This window comes from Ambystoma mexicanum, chromosome 7q (assembly GCF_040938575.1).
Source record: "Ambystoma mexicanum isolate Mex_15411 chromosome 7q, UKY_AmexF1_1, whole genome shotgun sequence".
Taxonomy (NCBI): domain Eukaryota; kingdom Metazoa; phylum Chordata; class Amphibia; order Caudata; family Ambystomatidae; genus Ambystoma; species Ambystoma mexicanum.
The window spans coordinates 567,465,030-567,486,711 of record NC_090941.1 but is presented as its reverse complement, the minus strand read 5'-3'; the positions used below and the strand labels follow the sequence as shown (position 1 = coordinate 567,486,711).

The 21,682-nt window shown below is 57.3% G+C and overlaps 1 protein-coding gene across 3 annotated transcripts in view; it reads left to right on the top strand.

Moving 5' to 3' along the window:
• NEK5 (NIMA related kinase 5) overlaps window positions 1–21,682 on the top strand; it is a 1,893,692-nt gene that overhangs the window by 555,085 nt on the left and 1,316,925 nt on the right. For all 3 annotated transcript variants that reach the window (XM_069639859.1, XM_069639857.1, XM_069639858.1), the window contains one exon: window positions 3,180–3,234. In XM_069639859.1, coding sequence (XP_069495960.1) covers window positions 3,180–3,234 — 55 coding nt within the window. The remainder of the gene's footprint in view (window positions 1–3,179; window positions 3,235–21,682) is intronic.

The following is a 21,682-nucleotide window of genomic DNA, read 5'->3' as shown; positions in this document are numbered from 1 at the left end:
TATATACAAAAGGATCTAACACATATAAGAATCCTGTTATCCTAGAAGAAAATCTACTCTTGGCAGTATTGGATACTGGGAGTAAAGAAAGTGCCATAAGACCTGAGGAACTTCCACAAGTGTGGGGAAGAAAATCTGGAAAAGAGGTAATCTGTATACAAGGTCATTCCGAAAAGTATCCAATAACTGACATATATGTACCCATTTTGGGATGGAAAATCACCCTATAGCATTAATGGCTCCCAATTTGCCTACCCAGTTGATCATAGGGAGAAAGGTCCCGTATTTTGACCAATGGGGTTCCCGAATTGCTAAAATAACTTCAAACTCTTTTTTAGGTAAATCTCAGGCTCCTCTAAAAATGAAAGATGTCAGGACAAAAGTAGAACCAAAAGTCACATTAGAGAAACACCAACTTGACAGAATGCAGAATTCAATGGACTGAAAATCTGGCGAGTTCACAAGAATACCTCAAGAGAAACAGAGACCAGAGAAGCGGGTTCTTCCCTCTTGGTTTCCTTTTGAAACACCTGCGTCCAACGCACATTGTGGAGGGATATGTGAGAAACCTGAACGTGCTCTCACATCTGCTCCCCTGTGTTCAGGTGGCTAGGGAAGGACCATCGCTCTTGGATCCCGACCCTGGAGGTGGATAAGCGAGGGAGGATCCCCTGAGTGGAGGGTCCTTGGGGATTGGAGAGAGGGTACCTGATGGTGAGACATGGTATCCACCCTTTCCTGATATTGGCCTACCCTCCCTTAGCCGACTTTATGTACTATAGTCAGTCTTATTCCACCATCCCCTGTAAATTCCCTTTGAGTGCTGGGAAGAAGAAGTAACAAGGAGCAATGCAGATTTCCCATTGTAAAAACCACTATGGTACTGGGACGAGGAAGAGAGGCTTAGATGCATATAGCCATGATGACCAGGCATGTCACACTAATGAATTTATGCAAAGTCAGACAATTAGAAATGACTCGTTCCACCTGGAATCCATCAACAGTCAGGGAACAAAAGGAGGAGGAGAGAGTTTTGAGGAGTATGAGTACTATATGAGGTGCAGGAGGACTGGAGAACCTGAGAAGTGCTGTGCAGAGGGGACGAGAAGTGGAAGCACCAAACCGTCAACTAGGTTCCTGGGAGTCCCTCGGGGAGTGCATTGTTGGACTGGGAACCCTTGTCAGGAAGGCGGAGAGCGACTGCTACGAAGAGCAGAGGCAGAGCCCAGCACGAATGCCGGGACGCGCAAAGAGAAGCACCTGGCGAAGCAGAGTTGCAGTCTGGTAAGTGTCAGGTGACACTTGGGATGCTGGGAGGATAGCTCAGGGGCAATGCGCTCACCTTGGAAGCAAGACGACGCGGAGCAACACAAGTCGATCCCCAGGTCTGTGCTTAGAAACCTCTGGGTATTAAGCGTGTTATAAATAACCAATTATAATATAATATAATGCCGGGGCACTCCGGGAAGGGCTGTTGAGGCAGAGGCTTGTAATCTTGAATACCAAACATAACGACAAGCTGAATGGAATGCTTGCAATCTTGAATGCAGAACGTAACGAAACGTTGAACATTTGCAATCTTGAATACCGAACATAATGAAAAGCAGAATGCTTGCAATCTTGAATACCGAACATAACGAAAATCTGAATCTTCGCAAATCTTGAATGCTGAACGTAACGAAAAGCGTGAGGCTTGTGTGTTGTGAAGATCAAAGATAACAAAGGCAGCTAATGAGCCTAACAAAATGAGGGTCTATTGAGCCCATACAGTGAACACTTGTATATGTTATAGACTTTTGGCAAGAGAAGCTGCATGAGCCTGTACAATGGAAAGCGTATTTATTTATTTGAATTTATAAAGCGCACATCGGCTCTGAAGCATCGTGGCACTGTTACAGAATATGCAAGCAGGATTAACTTGGGTACATACAGTGATCACAGTGTGGTAAAATGTAAAGACTGTGTTACAGACAATTTAACAAGATAGGGAGTGGTGTGTTCCGGAGGTTACATTGGAACTGCCAGACGGAAGTGCCTAGTTGAACAGCTTGGTTTTCAGAGGCTTGCTGAAGGCATTGAGGGAGGTTCCCATCCTGATAGAGAGTGGCCGACCATTCCATTATTTGGGAACTAGCACAGGGAAGCTCACTATGTACAATGCCATCATTGCCACAGAGACAACTCCAGAAAAGTGTGGCACTTGAACTTGTGAACCATTAAAAATGAGCTCATGGAAACTTATGGTTGAGTAACCTGTGATGGGTGGATCATGCGGTCTAACAACTGCGCCTAGACCATTACGTTTCCTATGATCAACTTTGCTAACATCAAGATTTCAATCATGGGCAAAATATGTGGTTACTGGTTGTCTGACCTTTGATGGGTGGACCTTGTGGTGTGACAACTGCGCCTAGACCAGAAGCCACGAAACGGTTTGACAAGCAACTAAGAGGTGTGGACCATTGGTGAAGCTAATTAAAGGAGGGGTCAAGCGGACCCTAAAATCTCTCGTCAACTTATAAACTTATGAACATTTTGTAACAAATTAACTGTTGAAAGTGACTGTTGGGGAAGGAATCCGTGAGAGTAAAAAATTGGAGAACCTTTGTCTTGAGAAAGGGTGTCCCAAGCCTACAGTGTTGTGTATGAACTTTTGTTGTGTTTGAATTTGAGGAAGGGAGACCCCTTTGATGTGAACTGTGATATTTACGAATCTGCAGAAGGTAACTTCATAGCTTGCTCAGTCCCTGCTGAAAGGAAGTTACATTGGAGCTGTGTTGAACTTGAATCCGAGAACTTTCAAGGAACTTACATTGATATTACTTTAACATTTGTTTTGGAACACTGAATTTTTTGTTGAGAGCATTTCCCCCACTAGTTTTGTTGTAGGTGTGAAAACAAGTGTATGTTTTGACACACATACTTTTTGCTTTTGGACTTACTGACATAGACATCCTTTAGGTTTCTTTAGGGAAATTCTGCCATAGCATATGGTAAGTTAGGCGTTACATCATCCTGATTATTAATAAAGTTTGGTTGAATTATATTTCGTTGTCTGTGTCATCTCTCTTGATACCATGCCTGTCTCACAATACACAAATATCACATTATTTAAATACAAATAGTTGTGTCAGAACAGATTTAGGGCTATCTGTAACCGCTTGTTTTCTTTTTTGCAGAGATATCTGGTCTTTGGGATGTGTCTTATATGAGATGTGCACTTTGAAGCATCCTGTAAGTAATGTAGCCAATGTTAACTTTTGCAGACGTTTATTCTGTTGTCAGTGGACGTATTTATTCTTAAAAAGTTGATTGGAGCATTTGAACTGTTTATGAAGAATTTTGGGATTCAAAATAAATGTAAGAATATATATATATATATTATATATTTCAGTGAAAACATTTTGTTAAAGGGACGTTATGGTTAAGTTGCGCTACTAAAAACCTATGAAATTCAGTGAAAAAACTAACTTTGTCAAAGGGACATTATGGTTCCAAGTAAAACCGAAAAACCCTTGAAATTCGCCAGTTATGGTAAGCTAAGCAACCATAACTCGCGCCACCACCGTGCACCGCTAAGACTAACACCCAGTACATCAAAGATGACATCACAAATGTCATTGATGATATCACTAATGACATCACATGTGTATGTACTTTTCATGAAATATGTGTACAAGGGATTCTTATTATAATGTTGCGAAACAAGTCTCAAGGATCATTGCAATAAATATCATACCCTAATTAGTGCATTGAACGATGCATTGATATAAATAGCATTCTATTATGGGGTTCTATCTAGTATACTAAGCTACTCATACAGAAACATAACATTGTGTGCAGCGTACAAGATGAAGGTATAATATTCGTAATGTTAATATGTTGAATAATGAAATAATAATTGCTTTCTTAATAGATTTTTGTGTACTGTGAAATATGTAGCTAATAACACACATGTATTACATAATTGCATTACTATAGACAAAACACAAAGACACAAGAACACATACCAATATGGGTATATACAGGGAAAGTGAAGTTAGCAAAAAAAGCACAAGTAGTAGCAGAAACAATTCATAACTTAACTGATTATTTTCATGCAAATACATAATTGCTCTGTTTCAAAACTGCTATTTACCCTATGTATATGTATCACTTGATGTGATTGGACCCTAAGGAAAGTAGTGTGAGTACAATGTATACAAATATGACCATATACAGGGAAAGTACAGCCATAAAAAAAAAACAGAACTATCAGAAAGTGCTCATAAGTCTATTGATTATCTTTATGCACAAAAAGGTTTGCTGTCTTTCAAGCTTGTGTCTTCCCGTATGATGTGACTGGACTCTAAGGGAATTACTGTAAGAACCTACTTGAAGGATACGTCTACAAATAAAATAACATTTTTAGTTTCTGACTGTTACTGAAGAAAACCATGTGGCCTAGATATGTCAGCAAAAGAAAAAAGAGTGAACCAAACATGTGATGTCATCAGAGATGTCATCAATGACATTTGTGATGTCATCTTTGATGTCCTGGGTGTTACTCTTAGCAGTGCACGGTGGTGGCGCGTGTTATGGTTGCTTAGCTTGCCATAACTGGCGAATTTCAAGGGTTTTTCGGTTTTACTTGGAACCATAACTTCCCTTTGACAACGTTTTTTCACTGAATTTCATAGGTTTTTTTGTAGAGCAACTTAACCATAACGTCCCTTTAACAAAGTTTTTTCACTGAATTTCATAGGTTTTTAGTAGCGCAACTTAACCATAACGTCCCTTTAACAAAGTTTTTTCATTGAATTTCATAGGTTTTTATTAGAGCAACTTAACGATAACGTCCCTGTAACACATTCTTTTTGTTAATAAATTTTATAGGTTTTCATTAGTGCAACGTCACCATAACATCCTTTTCAATAGATGAAGACCACTAGCATCTTAGGTCCTCAAAGTGGGAACCCCGGGTGGTAAATAAAAAAGATTTTACCAAGATGGCCACCATGGAAAGGGAAGGCGGGGTGTATAAAGAGAACACAACAGGGCATGAGCGGGGGGTGGGGAGGGAACAGGGGAGACACATGGGCATGAGCGGGGGGTGAGAGGGAAGAGGGCACAAACGGGGCATGAGCAGGGGGTGGGGGGAAAAGGAAGGAAACACGGGGCATGAGCGTTGGTGGGGGAACACGAGAGAGACAGGGGGCATGAGCAGTGGGTGGGGGGAACAGGGGAGACACGGGGCATGAGCGGGGGGAACACGAGGGAGACATGGGGTATGAGCGGGGGGTGGGGAGGAACACGAGGGAGACATGGGGCATGAGCGGGGGGGTGGGGAGGAACATGAGGGAGACACGGGGCATGAGCGGGGGTGGGGGGAACAGGGCACACACGGGGCATGAGCGGGGGGTAGGGGGAACAGGGCACACAAGGGGCATGAGCAGGGGGTGGGGGAATAGGGCACACACGGGGCATGAGCGGGGGTGGGGGGATGGGGCATGAGCAGGGAGTGGGGGACTAGAGCACACACGGGGCATGAGCGGGGGTGGGGGGGAAGGAGAGAGACACAGGGCATGAGCGGGGGGTGGGGGGACAGGGGAGACACAGGTCATGAGCGGGGGTGGGGGGAATAGGAGAGAGAGACAGGGTATGAGCGGGGGTGGGGGGAACAGGGGAGACACAGGGCATGAGCGGGGGGGTGGGGGGTAACACAAGGGAGACACGGGCATGATCGGGGGTGGGGGGAAAGGAGGGAGACACGGGGCAGGGGTGGGGGTAACACAAGGGAGACACGGGGCATGAGCGGGGGTGGGGGGTAACAGGGGAGACACAGGGCATGAGCGGGGGGTGGGGGAGTAACACAAGGGAGACACAGGGCATGAGCGGGGGTGGGGGTAACACAAGGGAGACACGGGGCATGAGCGGGAGTGGGGGTAACACAAGGGAGACACGGGACATGAGCTGGGGGTGGGGGGTAACACAAGGGAGACACGGGGCATGAGCGGGGGGTGGGGAGGTAACACAAGGGAGACACGGGGCATTGGGTGGGGGGTAACACAAGGGAGACACGGGGCATGAGCAGGGGGTGGGGGGAACAGGGGAGACAGGTCATGAGCGGGGGGTGGGGGGAACAGGGCACACGGGGCATGAGCGGGGGTGGGGGGGAACAGGGGAGACACAGGGGGCATGAGCAGGGGGTGGGGGAAAGGGGAGAGACACACGGGGCATGAGCGGGGGGAAGGGGAGAGAGAAACGGGGCATGAGCAGGGGGGTGGGGGGAACAGTAGGGAGACATGGGGCATGAGCGGGGGGTGGGGGGAAGGGGAGAGACACACGGGGCATGAGCGTGGGCTGGAGAGGAAGGGGAGAGACACACGGGCCATGAGCGGGGGGTGGGGGGAAGGGGAGAGACACACAGGGCATGAGCGGGGGGTAGGGGTTAGACCCACGGGGCATGCGCGGGGGGTGGGGGGGAAGGGGATAGACACACGGGGCATGTGCGGGGGGTGGGGGGAAGGGGAGAGAGACACGGGGCATGAGCGGGGTGTGGGGGGGAAGGGGAGAGAGGCATGGGGCATGAGCGGGGGGTGGGGAGGGAACAGGGGAGACACATGGGCATGAGCGGGGGGTGAGAGGGAAGAGGGCACAAACGGGGCATGAGCAGGGGGTGGGGTGAAAAGGAAGGAAACACGGGGCAAGAGCGTTGGTGGGGGGAACACGAGAGAGACAGGGGGCATGAGCAGTGGGTGGGGGGAACAGGGGAGACACGGGGCATGAGCGGGGGGGAACACGAGGGAGACACGGGGTATGAGCGGGGGGTGGGGAGGAACACGAGGGAGACATGGGGCATGAACGGGGGGGTGGGGAGGAACACGAGGGAGACACAGGGCATGAGCGGGGGTGGGGGGAACAGGGCACACACGGGGCATGAGCGGGGGGTGGGGGGAACAGGGCACACAAGGGGCATGAGCGGGGGGTGGGGGAATAGGGCACACACGGGGCATGAGCGGGGGTGGGGGACGGGGCATGAGCAGGGAGTGGGGGACTAGAGCACACACGGGGCATGAGCGGGGGTGGGGGGAAGGAGAGAGACACGGGGCATGAGCGGGGGGTGGGGGGAACACAAGGGAGACACAGGGCATGAGCAGGTGGTGGGGGGACAGGGTAGACATGGGGCATGAGCGGGGGTGGGGGGAATTAGAGAGAGACACGGGGCATGAGCGAGGGTGGGGGGAACAGGGGAGACACGGGGCATGAGCAGGGGGGGTGGGGGGACAGGGGAGACACGGGTCATGAGCGGGGGTGGGGGGAATAGGAGAGAGACACGGTATGAGCGGGGGTGGGGGGAACAGGGGAGACACAGGGCATGAGCGGGGGGTGGGGGGTAACACAAGGGAGACACAGGGCATGAGCGGGGGGTGGGGGGGTAACACAAGGGAGACACAGGGCATGAGCGGGGGTGGGGGTAACACAAGGGAGACACGGGGCATGAGCTGGGGGTGGGGGGTAACACAAGGGAGACACGGGGCATGAGCGGGGGGTGGGGGGTAACACAAGGGAGACACGGGCATGGGGTGGGGGGTAACACAAGGGAGACACGGGGCATGAGCAGGGGGTGGGGGGAACAGGGGAGACAGGTCATGAGCGGGGGGTGGGGGGAACAGGGCACACGGGGCATGAGCGGGGGGTGGGGGGGAACAGGGGAGACACAGGGGGCATGAGCGGGGGGAAAGGAGGGAGTCACAGGGCATGAGCGGGGGGTGGGGGGAAGGGGAGAGACACGGGGCATGAGCGGGGGGTGAGGGGGAAGGGGAGAGACACACGGGGCATGAGCGGGGGGTGGGGGGAAGGGGAGAGAGACACGGGGCATGAGCAGGGGGTGGGGGGAACAGTAGGGAGACATGGGGCATGAGCGGGGGGTGGAGGGAAGGGGAGAGACACACGGGGCATGAGCGGGGGGTGGGGGGAAGGGGAGAGACACACGGGGCATGAGCGGGGGTCGGGGGGAAGGGGTTAGACCCACGGGGCATGCACGGGGGGTGGGAGGGAAGGGGATAGACACTCGGCATGAGCGGGGGGTGGGGGGAAGGGGAGAGACACACGGGGCATGAGCGGGGGGTGGGGGGAAGGGGAGAGACACACAGGGCATGGGGCATGAGCTGGGGGGTGGGGGGAAGGGGAGAGAGACACAGGGCATGGGGCATGAGCGGGGGGTGGGGGGAAGGGGAGAGAGACACAAGGCATGGGACATGAGCGGGGGGTGGGGGGAAGGGGAGAGAGACACGGGGCATGAGTGGGGGGAACAGTAGGGAGACACGGGGCATGCGCGGGGGGAAGAGGAGAGAGACACAGGCATGAGCGGGGCGCGGGGGTGGGGGTGAGGGGAGAGACACACGGGGCATGAGCGGGGGTGGGGGGGAGAGACACGGGGCATGAGCGGGGGTTGGGGGGAGAGGAGGGAGACACGGGGCATGAGCAGGGGGTGGGGGGGATTTAGGGGAGAGACATGGGGCATGAGCAGGGGGTGGGGGGTAACAGGGGAGACAGGGCATGGGTGGGGGGGTAACACAAGGGAGACACGCGGCATGAGCGGGGGGTGGGGGGTAACACGAGGGAGACACGGGGCATGAGCGGGGGTGGGGGGGTAACACAAGGGAGACACGGGGCGTGAGCTGGTGGCGGGGGGTAACACAAGGGATACACAGGGCATGAGCGGGGGATGGGGGTAACACAGGGGAGACACGGGGCATGAGCGGGGGGTGGGGAGAAGTGGAGAGAGACACGGGGCATGAGCGGGGGTTGGGGGGAAGGGGAGAGACACACGGGGCATGAGCGGGGGGTGGGGGGAAGGGGAGAGACACACGGGGCATGCGCTGGGGGTGGGAGGAAGGGGAGAGACACACGGGGCATGCGCTGGGGGTGGGGGGAAGGGGTGAGACACACGGGGCATGAACTGGGGGTGGGGGGGAAGGGGAGAGAGACACGGGGCATGAGCGGGGGTGGGGAGGAAAGGGAGAGACACGGGGCATGAGCGGGGGGTGGGGGGAGGGGAGAGACACGGGGCATTAGCGGGGGGTGGGTGGGAGGGAAGAGACACACGGGGCATGAGCGGGGGTGGGGGAAAGGAGGGAGACACGGGGCATGAGCGGGGGGTGGGGGGAAGGGGAGAGAGACACGGGGGATGAGCGGGGGTGGGGGGAAGAGGAGAGAGACACGGGGCATGAGCGGGGGGAAGGGGCAAGACACACGGGGCATGAGCGGGGGTGGGGGGGAAGGGGAGAGAGACACGGGGCATGAGTGGAGTGGGGGGTGGAGGGAAAAGTAGGGAGACACGGGGCATGAGCGGGGGGTGGGGGGGAAGGGAGAGACACACGGGGCATGAGCAGGGGTGGGGGGAAGGGGAGAGAGACACGGGGCATGAGCGGGGGTGGGGGGAAGGGGAGAGAGACATGGGGCATGAGCAGGGGGTGGGGGGAAGGGGAGAGAGACACGGGGCATGAGCGGGGGGTGGAGGGAACAGTAGGGAGACACGGGGCATGAGCGGGGGGAAGCGGAGAGAGACACGGGCATGGGGTGGGGGAGAAGGGGAGAGACACACAGGGCAGGAGCGGGGGGTGGGGGAGGGGAGAGACACACGGTTCATGAGCGGGGGGTGGGGGGGAAAGGAGGGAGACACAGGGCATGAGCGGGGGGTGGGTAGGAAGGGGAGAGACACGGGGCATGAGCGGGGGTGGGGGGTAACACAAGGGAGACACCGGGCATGAGAGGGGGTGGGGGTAACAGGGGAGACAGGGCATGGGTGGGGGTAACACAAGGGATACACAGGGCATGAGCGGGGGGTGGGGGGTAACACAAGGGAGACACGGGGCATGAGCAGGGGTGGGGGTAACACAAGGGAGACACGGGGCATGAGCTGGGGGTGGGGGGAAACACAAGGGAGACACAGGGCATGAGCGGGATTGGGGGGTAACATGGGAGACAGGTCATGAGCGGGGGTGGGGGGGAACAGGGGAGACACGGGGCATGAGCGGGGGGTGGGGGGGAAGTGGAGAGAGAGACAGGGCATGAGGGAGGGGTGGGGGGAACAGTAGGGAGACACGGCGCATGAGCGGGGGGTGGGGGGAAGGGGAGAGACACACGGGGCATGAGCGGGGGTGGGGGGAAGGGGAGAGAGACACGGGGCATGAGCCGGGGGTGGGGGGTCGGGGAGAGACACACGAGGCATGAGCGGGGGGTGGGGGGAAAGGAGGGAGACACAGGGCATGAGTGGGGGGTGGGGGAAAGGAGGGAGACACGGGACATGAGCGGGGGATGGGAGGGAAGGGAAGAGAGACACGACGGGGCATGAGAGGGGGGTGGGGGGAAGGGGAGAGACACACAGGGCATGAGCGGGGGGTGGGGGGAAGGGGAGAGACACGGGGCATGAGCGGGGGATGGGGGGAAGGGGAGAGAGACACGGGGCATGAGCGGGGGGTGGGGGGAACAGTAGGGAGACACGGGGCATGAGCGGGGGGTGGGGGGAAGGGGAGAGACACACGGGGCATGAGCGGGGGGTGGGGGAAAGGGGACAGACACACGGGGCATGAGCGGGGGTGGGGGGGAAGGGGAGAGACACACGGGGCATGAGCGGGGGGTGCGGAGGAAGGGGAGAAAGACACGGGGCATGAGTGGGGGTAGGGGGAAGGGGAGAGAGACACGGGGCATGAGCAGGGGGTGGGGGTGAAGGGGAGAGGCATTAGCGGGGGTGGGGGGAGGGGAGAGACACACGGGGAATGAGCGGGGGGGTGGGGGAAAGGAGGGAGACACAGCATGAGCGGGGGGTGGGGGGGAAGGGGACAGAGAGACACGGGGCATGAGCGGGGGGTGGGGGGAAGGGGAGAGAGACACGGGGCATGAGCGGGGGGTGAGGGGAAGGGGAGAGAGACACAGGGCATGAGCAGGGGGGGTGGGGGGAACAGTAGGGAGACACAGGGCATGAGCGGGGGGTGGGGGAAAGGAGGGAGACACGGGACATGAGCGGGGGAGGGAAGGGAAGAGAGACACGACGGGGCATGAGAGGGGGATGGGGGGAAGGGGAGCGACACACAGGGCATGAGCGGGGGGTGGGGGGAAGGGGAGAGACACGGGGCATGAGCGGGGGGTGGGGGAAGGGGAGAGAGACACGGGGCATGAGCGGGGGGTGGGGGGAACAGTAGGGAGACACGGGGCATGAGCGGGGGGTGGGGGGAAGGGGTGAGACACACGGGGCATGAGCGGGGGTGGGGGGGAAGGGGAGAGACACACGGGGCATGAGCGGGGGGTGCGGAGGAAGGGGAGAAAGACACGGGGCATGAGTGGGGGTGGGGGGAAGGGGAGAGAGACACGGGGCATGAGCAGGGGGTGGGGGTGAAGGGGAGAGGCACGGGCATTAGCGGGGGTGGGGGGAGGGGAGAGACACACGGGGCATGAGCGGGGGGGTGGGGGAAAGGAGGGAGACACGGCATGAGCGGGGGGTGGGGGGGAAGGGGACAGAGAGACACGGGGCATGAGCGGGGGTGGGGGGAAGGGGAGAGAGACACGGGGCATGAGCGGGGGGTGAGGGGAAGGGGAGAGAGACACGGGGCATGAGCGGGGGGTGGGGGGGAACAGTAGGGAGACACAGGGCATGAGCGGGGGGTGGGGGGAAGGGGAGAGAGACACCGGGCATGAGCGGGGGGTGGTTGGAAGGGGAGAGAGATGCGGGGCATGAGTGGGGGGTGGGGTGGAAGGGGAGAGAGACACGTGCATGAGCGGGGGGTGGGGGGGAAGGGGAGAGAGACACAGGCATGAGTGGGGGGTGGGGGGGAAGGGGAGAAACACACGGGGCATGAGCAGGGGGTGGGGGGAGGTGAGAGACACACAGGGCATGAGCGGGGGGTGGGGGGGAGGGGAGAGACACAGGGCATGAGCAGGGGGGTGGGGGGTAACACAAGGGAGACATGGGGCATGAGCGGGGGGTGGGGGGTAACATGGGAGACAGGGCATGGGTGGGGTGTAACACAAGGGAGAGACGGGGCGGCATTAGCGGGGGTGGGGGGTTGACACGGAGACACAGGGCATGAGCGGGGGGTGGGGGTAACACAAGGGAGACACGGGGCATGAGCGGGGGGTGGGGGGTAACACAAGGGAGACACGGGGCATGAGCTGGGGGTGGGGGTAACACAAGGGAGACACGGGCCATGAGCGGGGGGGTGGGGGGGAAGTGGAGCGAGACACAGGGCATGAGCGGGGGGTGGGGGGAACAGTAGGGAGACACGGGACATGAGCAGGGGTGGGTTGAAGGGGAGAGACACACGGGGCATGAGCGGGGGGTGGGGGGAACAGTAGGGAGACACGGGGCATGAGCGGGGGTGGGGGGGAGGGGAGAGACACACGGGGCATGAGCAGGGGGTGGGGGGAAAGGAGGGAGACACGGGGCATGAGCGGGGGTGGGGGGGAGGGGAGAGACACGGGGCATGAGCGGGGGTGGGGGGAAGGGGATAGACACACGGGCCATGAGCAGGGGGTGGGGGGAAGGGGAGAGACACACGGGGCATGAGCGGGGGTGGGGGGGAAGGGGAGAGAGACACGGGGCATGAGTGGGGGGTGGGGGGAACAGTAGGGAGACAAGAGGCATGAGCGGGGGTGAGGGGGGAGGGGAGAGACACACGGGGTATGAGCGGGGGGTGGGGGGGAAGGGGAGAGAGACACAGGGCATGAGCGGGGGTGGGGGGAAGGGGAGAGAGACACGGGGCATGAGCGGGGGGTGGGGGAAGGGGAGAGAGACACGGGGCATGAGCAGGGGGTGGGGGGAAAGGGAGAGAGACACGTGCATGAGCGGGGGGTGGGGGAAAGGGGAGAGAGACACGGGCATGAGTGGGGGGTGGGGGTGGGGGGGAAGGGGAGAGACACACGGGGCATGAGCCGGGGGTGAGGGGAAGGGGAGAGAGACACGGGGCATGAGCGGGGGGTGGGGGGGAACAGTAGGGAGACACAGGGCATGAGCGGGGGGTGGGGGGAAGGGGAGAGAGACACCGGGCATGAGCGGGGGGTGGTTGGAAGGGGAGAGAGATGCGGGGCATGAGTGGGGGGTGGGGTGGAAGGGGAGAGAGACACGTGCATGAGCGGGGGGTGGGGGGGAAGGGGAGAGAGACACAGGCATGAGTGGGGGGTGGGGGGGAAGGGGAGAAACACACGGGGCATGAGCAGGGGGTGGGGGGAGGTGAGAGACACACAGGGCATGAGCGGGGGGTGGGGGGGAGGGGAGAGACACAGGGCATGAGCAGGGGGGTGGGGGGGTAACACAAGGGAGACATGGGGCATGAGCGGGGGGTGGGGGGTAACATGGGAGACAGGGCATGGGTGGGGTGTAACACAAGGGAGAGACGGGGCGGCATTAGCGGGGGTGGGGGGTTGACACGGAGACACAGGGCATGAGCGGGGGGTGGGGGTAACACAAGGGAGACACGGGGCATGAGCGGGGGGTGGGGGGTAACACAAGGGAGACACGGGGCATGAGCTGGGGGTGGGGGTAACACAAGGGAGACACGGGCCATGAGCGGGGGGGTGGGGGGGAAGTGGAGCGAGACACAGGGCATGAGCGGGGGGTGGGGGGAACAGTAGGGAGACACGGGACATGAGCAGGGGTGGGTTGAAGGGGAGAGACACACGGGGCATGAGCGGGGGGTGGGGGGAACAGTAGGGAGACACGGGGCATGAGCGGGGGTGGGGGGGAGGGGAGAGACACACGGGGCATGAGCAGGGGGTGGGGGGAAAGGAGGGAGACACGGGGCATGAGCGGGGGTGGGGGGGAGGGGAGAGACACGGGGCATGAGCGGGGGTGGGGGGAAGGGGATAGACACACGGGCCATGAGCAGGGGGTGGGGGGAAGGGGAGAGACACACGGGGCATGAGCGGGGGTGGGGGGGAAGGGGAGAGAGACACGGGGCATGAGTGGGGGGTGGGGGGAACAGTAGGGAGACAAGAGGCATGAGCGGGGGTGAGGGGGGAGGGGAGAGACACACGGGGTATGAGCGGGGGGTGGGGGGGAAGGGGAGAGAGACACAGGGCATGAGCGGGGGTGGGGGGAAGGGGAGAGAGACACGGGGCATGAGCGGGGGGTGGGGGAAGGGGAGAGAGACACGGGGCATGAGCAGGGGGTGGGGGGAAAGGGAGAGAGACACGTGCATGAGCGGGGGGTGGGGGAAAGGGGAGAGAGACACGGGCATGAGTGGGGGGTGGGGGTGGGGGGGAAGGGGAGAGACACACGGGGCATGAGCAGGGGGTGAGGGGAGGTGAGAGACACATGGGGCATGAGCGGGGGTGGGGGTGAGGGGAGAGACACACGGGGCATGAGCGGGGGGTGGGAGGGAGGGGAGAGACACAGGGCATGAGCGGGAGGGTAACACAAGGGAGACATGGGGCATGAGCGGGGGGTGGGGGGTAACATGGGAGACAGGGCATGGGTGGGGGGTAACACAAGGGAGAGACGGGGCATGAGCGGGGGTGGGGGGTTAACACAGAGACACAGGGCATGAGCGGGGGGTGGGGGGGTAACACAAGGGAGACACGGGGCATGAGCGGGGGGTGGGGGGTAACACAAGGGAGACACGGGGCATGAGCGGGTGTGGGGGTAACACAAGGGAGACACGGGGCATGAGCGGGGGTCGGGGGTAACGGGAGAGAGGTCATGAGCAGGGGGTGGGGGGGAACCGGGGAGACACGGGGCATGAGCGGGGGGTGGAGGGGAAGTGGAGAGAGACACAGGGCATGAGCGGGGGGTGGGGGGAACAGTAGGGAGACACGGGACATGAGCGGGGGTGGGTGGAAGGGGAGAGACACACGGGGCATGAACGGGTAGTGGGAACAGTAGGGAGACACGGGGCATGAGCGGGGGTGGGGGGAAGGGGAGAGACACACGGGGCATGAGCGGGGGGTGGGGGGAGGGGAGAGACACACCGGGCATGAGCGGGGTGGGGGAAAGGAGGGAGACACGGGGCATGAGCAGGGGGTGGGGGGAAGGAGAGAGACACGGGGCATGAGCGGGGGTGGGGGGAAGGGGATAGACACACGAGCCATGAGCAGGGGGTGGGGGAAGGGGAGAGACACACGGGGCACGAGCGGGGGGTGGGGGGAAGGGGAGAGAGACACGGGGCATGAGTGGGGGGAGGGGGGAACAGTAGGGAGACACGGGGCATGAGCGGGGGTGGGGGGAAGGGGAGAGACCACGGGGAATGAGCGGGGGGTGGGGGGAAGGGGAGAGACACACAGGGAATGAGCAGGGGGGTGGGGGAAGGGGAGAGATGCACGGGGAATGAGCGCGGCGTGGGGGGGAAGGGGAGAGAGACATGGGGCATGAGCGGGGGGTGGGGGGAAGGGGAGAGAGACACAGGGCATGAGCCAGGGGGTGGGGAGAGAGATACAGACGGGGCATGAGCGGGGGGTGGGGGGAAGGGGATAGACACACGGGGCATGAGCAGGGGGTGGGGGGAAGGGGAGAGACACACGGGGCATGAGCGGGGGGTGGGGGGGAAGGGGAGAGACACACGGGGCATGAGCGGGGGGTGGGGGGAAGGGGAGAGACACACGGGCCAAGAGCGGGGGGTCGGGGAGAAGGGGAGAGACACAGGGCATTAGCGGGGGTGGGGGAGGGGATAGACACACGGGGCATGAGCTGGGGGGTGGGGGAAAGGAGGGAGACGGGGCATGAGCAGGGGTGGGGGGGAAGGGGAGAGACACACGGGGCATGAGAGGGGGGTCGGGGGGAAGGGGAGAGAGACAAGGGGCATGAGCGGGGGGTAGGGGGAACAGTAGGGAGACACGGGGTATGAGCGGGTGGTGGGGGGAAGGGGAGAGACACACGGGGCATGAGCGGGGGGTGGGGGGGAAGGGGTGAGACACACGGGGCATGAGCGGGGGGTGAGGGAAGGGGAGAGACACACGGACATGAGCGGGGGTGGGGGAACAGTAGGGAGACACGGGGTATGAGCGGGGGGTGGGGGGAAGGGGAGAGACACACGGGGCATGAGCGGGGTGTGGGGGGAAGGGGTGAGACACACAGGGCATGAGCGGGGGGTGGGGGGGAAGGGGAGAGACACACACGGGGCATGAACGGGGGTGGGGGGAAGGGGAGAGAGACACGGGGCATGAGCGGGGGGTGGGGGGAACAGTAGGGAGACATGGGGTATGTGCAGGGGGTGGGGGGAAGGGGAGAGACACACGGGGCATGAGCAGGGGGTGGGGGAAGGGGAGAGACACACCGGGCATGAGCGGGGGGTGGGGGAAAAGGAGGGAGACACACGGGGCATGAACGGGGGGTGGGGGGAACAGTAGGGAGTCACACGGGGCATGAGTGGCGGGTAGGGGGGGAGGAGGGAGACACGAGACATGAGCGGGAGGAACGGGAAAGAGAAACGGAGCATGAGCCGGGGGGTGGGAGGAACACACAGAGAATCAGCGAGGGGGGGGAACATGGGAGACACGGGCCATGAGCGGGGGGCGTCGGGGGAACAAGAGAGAGACACGAGGGCCTGTGCCTCACCGCCTTTTCGTGGCCGATGCAGCCCACATCTACACTGTGCAGGCAGCAGATCCCGCGCCAATAAACAAAGATGGCGGGCGTCTCTGAAAATAGATGCACTGCACGCTTCACGGCAGCCAATAGAAAAGCACGTCAGATGTCTGCGGACATAACGCAAGCTGCTTGCCCAATCACCGTCCTGTCCGCGGAGCGAACAGGGAAGTGTGTCCGCGAAGCGAACACAGATATCACAAATTTTTTCGGACCTACTTTTTGGTCATTTAAAATAAAACTACTGGACGGATTTTCACCAAATTTGCAAAAGCACGCTTTCGGGACCAAGCCGCTGCTCCTGGTCCAAATTTGGTGAAAATCCGTTCAGCGGTTTGGGCTGTAGGCGCAAGCAAAACATTTTTCCCATTCAGTCGATGGGATAAAAAAAAAACGTTTTGGGACCCCCCCTATAACTTTGCCCCCCCTGGACGAATCCTCACCAAACTTTGCAAAAAAATTCAGAGTGGGCCATATACTTTTTTGCAAAGGTGAGGATTCGTCCAGGGGGAGCAAAGTTATAAGCCGCCTAAAAAGTCCTCTTCCTATGGAAACACCAACTTAACCATAACTACATGGCCACTAGCGTGGCCATGTAATATATATATATATATGTATTTTTATGCCTTAACACTAGACCCCAAAGTGCCAAGAGATAAGCAAATGACAAAAACATATTATATGAGCCAATATCATTGCGTAATTTCACATAATATAAAATTCTCCAATCACCTGAGTAATTTCTCAGCTGTGGCCCATAACTCTTCTCTCCAACCCACATCTGCAATCCATTGATTCACCTCTACCTTTCCTTTGTCCACATCTCTACCCCTTTGGTCCACCCCTCACTCAGCTGATCCAATTCCTTGGTGCACCACTCTTCTTTCATGGCCTACTTCTGCTCTGGCATATAACTCCATCCCTCTGACCCCATCTCAACACTGCTGGACCACCTCTCCAATCCTATGACCCAACTCTGTATTCTTTGGACCCTCCCCTCCACTCCCATGACCCAACTCTCCTGTAGTCCACATTGTCCAGGTCCACCTCTCCACTGGCCAAATCTTCACTGCCTTACCCAAATCTCCAATCCTATAGCCCACTCCCTTATCCCACTTCTGATTTACAACATTAGCAATTGTGGATTGCAGTCTTCTGCAGATTCTGCATCAGATAGATATTCCTTTCAGGGCCAGCTGGCCAGATAACTTTTCAACAGGGGGCGTAGTGCACCTAGACTCAGCCATTGAACCATCTTGACTCAATGCAGCGGTCGTTGACTCTGGATGTGATGTCGGTCGTTGTATATATACTATGTCACTATGCCCCTGTACCTCAGTTCCTTTTTTCCACGCGCTCTGCACACTGCTCGAGGAGCGACTCTCATGAGAGACTACTTACTTTATTTTATTTCCAAAAAATTGTTGAATTCGACATTTTTGAATAAATCTCCACTCCCAAGCCGTTGGGATTTAAGAGGTGTGCCGACTGCAATGCTAAAATGTCTCTGACCGACCCACATGGTATCTGCGTGTGGTGCCCCGGCACAGATCACGTCACCGAAGACTGCGGATCGTGCCAGCAGATGAACCCGAAATTGCTATGGGAGAGGGCAGCAAAACTAAAGTTGGGGCACCCCCCATAGAAGTCACCAGCTCAATCGACCACTCAGTCGTCTGAACAGTAGACGCAGGGCCCCGCTTTGGAGAAAGATGACCAGCGCTGCAGGAAGGCTAAAAAGAGGTCACACTCCAGGAGCCATTCGTCGTCATCCTCTTCTCACAAGAAGAAGCCTTGCAGGCATGACTCAGACACACCCGACGAGCCAGGTAGGTCCAAATCTGGCTGCGGCACATTCAGAGCCAAATGGGAAGGATTTAAGGAGCAAATATTTCAAATGATTAAAGAGGCTACTGCGGGTACAGAGCCCTCCAAGCAGATAGCCAGGAAGGCCCCAGTTGCGCCGATGCTAATGGCGCCAAGGAAGCCGAGTCCAATTCGGCGCTTTTGGGCCTGACATCGCCCTGTCGCCAAGTCAACCGTTACATCGAAACTGCACTTGGTGCGATGGCCCCGATACCATCGTCGTCCAGGACGAGCTCTGCACCGATGTTCGAGAAGTCCTATCTCCCTGAGATGAGAACAGCGTTTTTTGACACAGTGACCTCCATTTTTGGAGAACAGGACCAGGATCTCGACTCAACCGGCACCAGGAGGGTCAGGCAGCGACTTTTTCACCAATCACAACAACCTTGTTGACTTGGCTGAGGGCCTAGAAGACAAGTGGCTTGGACACCCACCGCTACTTGGACATGCAGCAGGCCCATCCATATAGCCATGCGAATGCCCAGTATCTGGAGACAGTGGAGAGAGTAGTGGATGCCCTGGGCTTGCGCGCCCCTGCTAAGCCACTGTCAGCCTATGAGCTCACCAATATTCTTGACAGAGGTCCTCTCACTGAAAAAGCTTTGCCGTTCAATGTAGCTAGTTCAGACCCTATTGCCTCCATTTGGCAATGACCCTCCAACTTACCTACCGACTGGGAGTTGAAAAAATACGTCGTATTAGCAAAAAAAGTATTTTCTTTTAATAGCCTGGCTCTCAAGGCAATAAATGCTTTGTGCGCCTTTGCCAAGTATACGCACAGCCTGTGGGGGTTGATTCAAGAAACAGCAGAGCAAATCCCAGAAGGGGAAATGTAGGAAGGGTTTCTGTGCTTAGAGGAGGATGGCAAGGAGGTAGCCTATCGGGCATGGACGCTGCGGATTGTCTGGGCAGAGCTGTGGGGTCGGCTACAGTCACACAGGCAGGCTTACCTGAACAATTCAGGGTTTTCCCTCAATGTTCAAGCCAAGTTGCTTGATATTTCCTGATGCTGAGCATCTATTCGGCCCTAGGGCCAATGAGTCCTTGGAGAAGTTAAAAGACTCCAAATTAGCTGCAAAGTCGCTGAGTCTGACTGTCCAACAACCAACGAAATCTACCTTTTAGCTTCTCCACTCGGGGAAGAGTATTTCGACGGTTTGTCCCTTTTGGGAGAAAGACGCAGCACCCACAATTCAGGCAAGGGCAAAGACGTTTCCCGTGCTCCAGAAGGGGCAAGGGAACATCTAGGGTCCAGTTGACACCAGCAGCTAGAATGGCTCTGGCCTCAAAGCCTCATTGAGTTGTCCCCACATGTTTCCCCGGTTGGAGGGCAGATTGGCGGGCACATACCCCAGGAGCGGGAGATAACCTCCGATGCCTAGGCATTGCAGCTCATCCAAGTGGGGTACTGTCTTCCCTTCTTGCGAAGGTCCCCAGATCTCCTTCTCCCCAACAACCGTAACAGGAGTTCCAAGATGAAATGCGAGCCCTGTTGTTGAAGGGTGCCATGGAAGAGGTACCTCTGGAACAGAGAGGGTTGGGCTGGAATTCCCAGAATTTCCTGGTACCCTAGAAAGGAGGAGGACTGCATCCCATTTTGGACCTCAGGGCCTTGAACAAGTTCCTAGGAAAGACAAATTCAAGATGCTGACACTCCGAGAGGTTCTCCGGGCTATGCAGGCACATGACTGGTTGGTATTGTTGGACTTGCAGGACGCATATTTCCACGTGCCCATCCATCACAGGCAGAGGAGATACTTGAGATTCCTCATAGGAGACAAGCACTACCAATTCAAAGTGCGCCCCTTTAGGTTGACCTCTGCTCCACGTTTCTTCACTAAGCTGATGACAGTAGTGGTGGCGCATCTCTGGAGATCTGAAGTTCATGTGTTCCCATACCTGGATGACTGACTGATTCGGGGAAAGTCGTTGGAGCAAGTTTCTTCTCACCTCGAAGACACCTGTTTGCAGCTGCACAAGCTGGGGTTCTCTGTAAATCTTCAGAAGTCTCACACAACACCAACTCAAAAGCTCCAGTTCATCGGAGCCATCCTGGACACTCGGGAGATGAAGGCTACCCCCTATCCCCGAGGAGAGAGTCACCAGTGTGTGACAGATGGTCAAGGTATTCCAGAGCCACCCAGCTTGCTGGCGGCCTCCTTCCTCCACTTCTTAGGCCTTCGTCACACCGTTACGAGCAGCGCGGGATTCCACGGTGGGAGCCTCACTGCACTCTCATGGAGTAGCCGCGGAAGAGAAATAATAAAACTCTGCGTAAAGCAGATGATAGAGAAAAGACTGGGAACAAAATATGAGACCCCACACTGAGAGCAACTACTGAATTCCCCTTAACCAGCATCCACAGCACCAAGGGACCATCCACTATGCATATACCAGAACTAAGACCGGAGAATTACATCAATGAGGCGGCTTGATACGCAGCCGTTTTACCACTTTTTTAAGTGTGAATAATAGAATTTGCTATGTCTTTTCTGATGAGTCAACAGATTCGTGTTCTTTGATGGAAGAAATCGGTCCTGATGAAGATGACGAGCGAAGATAAATGTCATTGAAACCGGTCGACCATTACCTCGGAAGTCTCATAACTAAGGGAGACCCGTAGAAAAACGACTAAATATACAGACCACCTTAGAGCATTAAGAACCTCTTGGTGTAGTCTCTTCTTTTGACCCGTGATGCTACCTTCTACTAAATGAAAATAGGGGGTTTGCTGATATACGAGATAGTATATTTTGCTCTTTGAATTAGACAACAACTGAGAACATTAACTATAGCGAGAGCTACCTTTCACTTTTGCACTAGACAGTTCTTTAGCTACACTTATTGTTTTTTACTAGACTCTCGTGTGATATGAACATACTTCACGGAGGGCAAATAAATTGTGACTTGCAGTCCTGCGTGAACTGCTTGATCAACCGAGATAGGCAGCATATGGAATAGTACTGCCTTTTAACAGTTAACGTTTTAAGTACCTTAGAATATATCATCTGGCCTTGAACGGCATCCATTGTAGCGGTAGGGTAAGTTTCCCTCTCACCTATCCCTTTTAGATAGGCGACGCCACATCGCTTCCTAGGGTCTCCTTACATCACCTAGGGAGCGGGTGTTCTTCCGTGTAGGGCAAGTGCTAGGGTACACATTAGTATGGCAGAATAATAAGCCTTACATGTCCGTGTGTTTTGTGTGATATCATTCCAGAGCCACGGCAGCTTGCTGGCGGCCTCCTTCCTCTGCCTC